Genomic DNA, 6,136 nt, shown 5'->3' with positions numbered 1-6,136 from the left:
CTTCTGTTTTCTCATGCTGTTCTCCAGGGCCCAGCTTAAGTGTGCCCTTCTTCTTTGAAGCTTTCTAGCAACTTCTGCTTCATTTAGCCAGACAGCATATTTCACAATGGGCATGTGCTTAGATACTGTTAGCAATCCTTTTGTATTTATGCACCTTATCTCTCCAGTTAGATTTTAAATGGAAGCACGAGAACAATTTTTTTGTTAGCCAAAACATACAACTTTATTGATGTTACACAAATGAAGTCTTTGGTGGATAGATTCAAATAAAAACAAATGATAGAAGTGTAGGCTATTAATAATGGACAAGTTCACTGTCAATTCACAGAGGAACCAATAAAAATATTTCCATTCAAGCAGCATAATTAGTCACAAATGTGTTTTCAGTACAAGAGGACTATTTATTTGGTATTCATCAAATGGTTCAGCTTAAAGCTGGAGACTGTCACAGATAATATCACTCTGGATGATACATTATTCAAAACTGGCAGCTGAAAGGATCACTTTACTATATGGGCAAATAGAGAAGCAGTAACTTTCAATTTTCATTGCTTCCAGACTGCAAAACCAAGAAATGTCTTCAAGTCTTTTGAGAGCACATAGCCAATCAGAATTTGTCAACTAGTTTTATAACTTTCACTTTCACCAAGAGGTCATGGTGATCTGCTAAGGCTCGAATTTTCTTAACGCACACCCCAGATGTAGTGCACAAGTAAAAAAGGGAACCTTTATTGAATTCTCTGTAGTTGAATACTTCTGCTCTGAGATTGTCATAGATGATCTCAAAGAGAGTAAGAGCATTAATAAGAATTTCTGATTCCACATAAGAATTATAGAGGGAACTAAATGATGATGGCACTTGGGTGCTGAGCAGCTTTTTTAACATATCTGGATTTTCAGCAAAATTTGAAAGTATTTTCAAAATCTCAATCTTGATTTTTCCACCTCCCTGAGACAACAAACGAAAAAAGTTTGCAATAGAATTGACAAGCAGGTGCTGGTAGTCATTAGTAATAGTCATATTTGTTAAAAATTTTAGTCCAACTACCTGTACTGCTGAGTTCAGGTTTGAGGCCATGATATCATCCATCACTTTATTCATGTATACCTGAAGCCGGCCCTGATTTTCATAATTCTCACTCAGGTTATTCATGGCCATTAAGGCTTTTTCCTTAATGTGGGGATCGGTTTTGTTGATCATATTTGCAATAATTGGGAGGCCTCCCAATTTGCGAATTGTGTCTTGGTTGCATGAATAATTGGCATTGTTGCTCAGAGTGAGCAAAGCTACCTGCTGGATGAAAGGATCATCCGATTTCTGAAGCAAAGCAAGTACTTTCCTGAGATCGCGGACACCCAGAATCTCATCAATATCATAAGGAAAGGGGCGCTTCTGCATGGGAACGGGTCTCCTCCCCCTTCCTCTTTGCTGGGTCTCAGGCTCAGAGTCTGACTCTGACTCTGTGTCAGTCCACCCAGATTCCCCTTCCTCAGAATCAGGGACCTCTGCCAGGAAGGCCTGTCCCCCATTAGCAGAGGCTGCAGCAGCTGCTGCAGCCCCATCCCCAGGGCGGAATCCCAGCCCCAATTGGTCTACTTCAACCTTGCTGTTTTTCTTGCCCTTGCCCTTGCCTCCAGTCCGGGACCTGGTTCCACCCTTGGCTCCACCTTTGGGTACAGCTCCAGTCGCTGACCCGGCTTTAGGTATAGCCCCAGTCTGAGACCCAGGAGTTGCTTTCTTGGTGGCTGCCACTGTTTTAGGGGACCCTGAGGTCCCCAGAGCCTCTACAGCCTCAGAAAGTGCGGCCAGTACAGGAGCTTCTGCTGCTTCAGTAGGTGCTGCTGCCTCAGTAGGTGCTGGAGTCCCGGGAGGCACCGCAGGCATTCGAGGAACTTCTGTTGTGCCAGGGGTGTCTGTCATTTTGGGAGCCCCTGCCATTGTGGGGACCTCTGCAGTTATGAGGGCCTCTGCCTCCCCTTGAGGTGGTGCCATTGTAGAAGCCACTTCCGCCCCAACTACTGATTCGGACTGAGGCCCAAACCAGGCCCCTTCTGTTTCCAGGGCCTGACTTCCAGCCCCACTCTGAGCCTCAGCACTGAATGCAGCTGGGGCCACTACCTCAGCTGCATTTATGTACAGGGCAGAGGCTTCATCCTGGGCCTTGTCCTCTGCCCCAGTGCAGACTGGAGTTGGAGGATGGAATCCTGGCCCAAGGTCAATTGTGAATCCAGCCCTTAGTCCTGATCTAGCCCTGGCTCCAGTCCCTGCCAGAGCCCTGGTCTTGGGCTTAGCCAGTCTCTTCTTCATCTGGTTTCTTCTCCTGGTGTATTTGTAGACACAGTACCAGGCACTTGCCCCGATCACTATCCCAGCAGCTACACAGCCAGCATCCCGAACTCGGCTCATGGTGCAGCTCAAACGATTCTCTGATCAGGGCGTGGAGCTGGCTTGCCCAAGCAGGATGTGTGCCCGTCAGGGCAAGGCTCACAAGTTCTATAGAGGTTGCAAGCCAAGCAGGACCTGAGGTTAAGGATAGAAATGAGGCTTAGGGCTCTGGCTCACTTTGTGCCTAACCAGGCCTACTTAAAGGAGAATTTGGGGGACATAATGCTTGGTGGGTTGGCTAGTACTCAGACACAGGTGTCCAGGCCTGTGTTTGCTGATTCAAGACTCTGGTTTTCCAACATTTTCTACATCTTCACCCCTAGCCTGCCCTGCCCAATGCCAAAACACACACTTTCCCAGCACCTACATGGGGAACGAGGCAGTACTGACATCAGTAAAGCTGGATGAGAGTAGATAACTCAGAGATCCCAGATTCTGCACTGATACTCTCCTCACGACCCCAAAGGTCTCCAAATGGTGCTCATTCACATACCAATCTGCTGTGAGGAGGAGCAGTTTGTCCTTTTCCAACAGGCTTATAGTTCTGTAGGGCCCAAAAGGCAGACAGACCTGTGAAGAGATCACAGAAAGGGGGTTTGGGGTCTTTGGTAGCTGGATTCTATTTCCTTTCTAATTTGACCCCCTGTGGGCCAAGTTTCTCTCTCACAGGCCTCTTCTTTCCACCTGTATCCCTTCCTTCCCTAGCCATTCATTAAGAAGGCAGATGCCACACCCCTTTCTCTTTACTGAAAGGACAGGACCAGGGAAAGTGTGTCTTGTAAAGAAGAAGATGGGGGAAGAGGTTCCTCTGGTCACAGATCTGCTCTGATTTCTGCCACACCTACACCAGGGGTTTCCACAGTTTTCATTCCCACACTAACCTGAAAGATTCAGGACTGTTTCTCCCTCCTTCCGTTCAGTTAGAGCTTCATCTTAAGGGAAGACTGCAGAGCAGAAATATACAGTTGACATTGGAGCGTGGTGAATATAACACACCCAGGACGCGTCTCCACAATTGCCTTTTAGCAGTTACAAAGGAGAATGACAAATGGGTCCACCTCCCAATTTTCTCAATTCTTCTTACCTCCCCCCTTAGCACCTCAATCTCCAACTCCTGCGTAGTCTCCCCACGCACTCACCCCCTCCTTCCCTTTGCCCCGCCCCCCTGTCCGCCATTTCTCCGGGACAGACTGCCACACCCCTTCTCCAGGGCTGTGGTAGGAGGGGGCGGGGCGAGAATGCAGTGAGAGCTGGATGGGACATGGGACCAAGCATTACTGACAAGCAGTCTTGTCCCTCCCCTGTGACCATTCGTCCTTCAGTTCCCAGCCCCCCCGGCCTAGCATTAACCTGCAGAACAGGAGCCCCAGTGTCGGAGGGTAGTGATTTTCCAGTTTCTCCGCTCCATCTGGGATCAGCCCCCCTCCCCTCCCCCCCCCCCCCCCCCCGCCCCTCCAAATACCACGCTAACCGCCATTTCTCCTGCCAGGGTAATCGGACTTCTATTCCAGGACTGCAGAAACGGAGATGAAGGACTGTGTGGGCCGGAGGTGTCTGGAAAGCAGCCTGGGAGTTAGCACCGTGGTTTAATTCCAGATTCTTTCGGGTCCCCCCTCCTGTGAAGCCCAGCGCCAAACCCTCCATCTCCCCTACAGAGGCTGGCACACCCATTTCCCAGCACCCCCAAAGGACACACAGCCGGCGGGGGCTGAGGGGGAAGGGGAGGGTTCAGGGAGGATGGTGGGGTGGGGGAAGGTATCTGCAAAGTGAGGGTGGGAGTGAACCTGCCAGATTGTTTCCAAAAAGCGTATCCCTCCGGTTACCTTCTCCCAACCTCTCCAAGGCCTTATTGCGCTGCCACGTTTATTTCCCTTCCCTGCTCCCCTCAAAACAAGATGGGATGTGGGGTGCAGGGCCTGGGTGTCAAAACCAAAACCAAAACACATTGGTTGGGAGGGGAAGTAAGCGGATTCTCCCCAAGTATATCAGTCTTTATGTCCCCCTTCCCCTTCTCCCCGCCGCCCACCAAAATGAAATGCGACTGAGCACGGGGGTCTGGAAAGCCGGCCAGGAGCAGGCGAGGCGGTGGTGCCCGTGGCCTCAAACTCCCGCATCTCGGGACTACCCTTTTCAGGAGTGCCAGGTCATGCCCACCCTCACACCCACCTGCCCGGATCTGGGGGAATGTTCTCCTCCTCCTCGCCTGGGTTAAGCGCATAGCAGTGCGCAGCAAAATAGAGTTGGTACCCAGAGGAGGACGGAGGACAGCGATCAGGGCTTTAAGTACCTTTGCCCACGTCAGCTCTTAGTCACGTGAGGGCCGCCTCGCCAGTAAGCTTGAGTCTCCAGTATCCACTCCCACCAAAAGAACGAGCCTCCGCCTTTACCTCCACTCTCACTTCACCCTAACACATTAGGTCCTGTCACTCATTTTTTTTTTTGTCTTTGTAGTCCCAGAAGCCAAAAGTAAGTCCCCTTTCCATGTGTTAGAATTTGCCTTTCTCTGGCTACCGGGGAGGGAGATATATCTTCTGGGGTTATTGACAATTTTAACCTTTTTGTTGTTGTTGGGGAATTGTCTCATTCTCTTTTAGGCAACTGGACACTCTTCCCTGGCTCCACCTCCAATTCCTGGTCACCTGGTGCCCATCACTTCCCCTGTAGTTGGGCCCCTACTCCAGTATAGTTAAGGGTCAGAGTATAGGAAAGGAGACAAGAGGTGGGAGTGGGGCTACACTTCTGTTACATTCCTTGGTTTTGTTTTTAAAGCTATCACCACCCTTCATTATAATAGTAAGTACAAGAGCTCGGTGTGGGAAGCAGCAACAAAAAAGAGTGGGTGTTTTATAAAAAAGATTTCACACTAATATTGGAAGGCACCATTAATATTGGTTCATTTTTACCACATAGAAAATGAATTCTACTGGCCACATGGGATATAGTTTTCAAAACACACTAAGGTATTTAAACATTTAAAAATGGAATTTCTCTGATAAACATGTTTCCATATGATCTATAAATTGGCCCATGGAGAGGTGTTCAGTTGTCTGATCTTACTTTGGACAAATAATATCCTTCTTTTTCTCTTTCTGGGACACCTTTTAAGTTGGACAAATAAATGATCCTCTCTTGTTGTTAGCGGGCACATTTATTTAATGTTCCCAAACCACTGCTGACTGCTGTGTGAACCTCCTGTAATTTGGTGGCTGTAACCATGACAGTTTTGAACACCTGTCCTTGGATTAGTTTACAGTTTTGTGATTCAGCTCTAGGCAAAAGGAAGCGCTGTCAGGCCAAGGAAATGACTGATGTGAGGGATGCAGAGATGGTCAAATCCTCAAGGGGACAGGGGAAGGTGCTCCCTCTCTACCCACTCCTATCTGCCAGAGCTTCTCATCCCCTGCAGTCAGGCACCTGACTTGCTAACCCAGAGGTATACATAAACAGGTGACCAAGATGATAAATGCCACCTTTACTCAGGTGACCAAACTGAGTAAATGCCTTTGGCTTCTTCCATCCTTCTCTCCCCTAAATTCCCACACAGGTAACTCAGGAATGCATAGGAGGGATTGTTGTTCCCACCTACCCCTGCAGCTGTGGGTTTCCATAAAACCTGGAGAAGTGATTGTTGGGGAAGCACCCAGGCCTGCCTGCGCTGCCCTCATTCAAGGTGCAAGAGTTAACATTGCTCTTTATACTGTCTGCTGCTACCACCTGGCCTGAGAGGTGCAGCCTCCTCTCACCTCTGGC

The 6,136-nt window shown here is 48.9% G+C and overlaps 1 protein-coding gene across 1 annotated transcript; it reads right to left on the bottom strand.

Moving 5' to 3' along the window:
• Positions 1–206: 206 nt before the first annotated feature.
• Positions 207–4,620, bottom strand: ARMCX2 (armadillo repeat containing, X-linked 2). Its single transcript, XM_014452133.2, has 5 exons — positions 4,553–4,620; positions 3,858–3,940; positions 3,268–3,330; positions 2,880–2,956; positions 207–2,521 (listed from the first exon to the last, which is right to left on the bottom strand). Exon 5 carries the CDS (start codon positions 2,405–2,407, stop codon positions 608–610), a length of 1,800 nt encoding a protein of 599 aa, XP_014307619.1. The 5' UTR covers positions 2,408–2,521; positions 2,880–2,956; positions 3,268–3,330; positions 3,858–3,940; positions 4,553–4,620; the 3' UTR covers positions 207–607.
• Positions 4,621–6,136: the final 1,516 nt, after the last annotated feature.

Source organism: Myotis lucifugus, unplaced genomic scaffold, assembly GCF_000147115.1.
Source record: "Myotis lucifugus unplaced genomic scaffold, Myoluc2.0 scaffold_13, whole genome shotgun sequence".
Classification (NCBI taxonomy): Eukaryota; Metazoa; Chordata; class Mammalia; order Chiroptera; family Vespertilionidae; genus Myotis; species Myotis lucifugus.
The sequence above is the reverse complement of the archived record's forward strand: the minus strand, read 5'-3'. Positions and strand labels throughout refer to the sequence as shown.

Excerpts from the sequence above, each read along its gene's own strand:
- ARMCX2 (XM_014452133.2), bottom strand. The coding sequence starts at position 2,407 with ATGAGCCGAGTTCGGGATGCTGGCTGTGTAGCTGCTGGGATAGTGATC.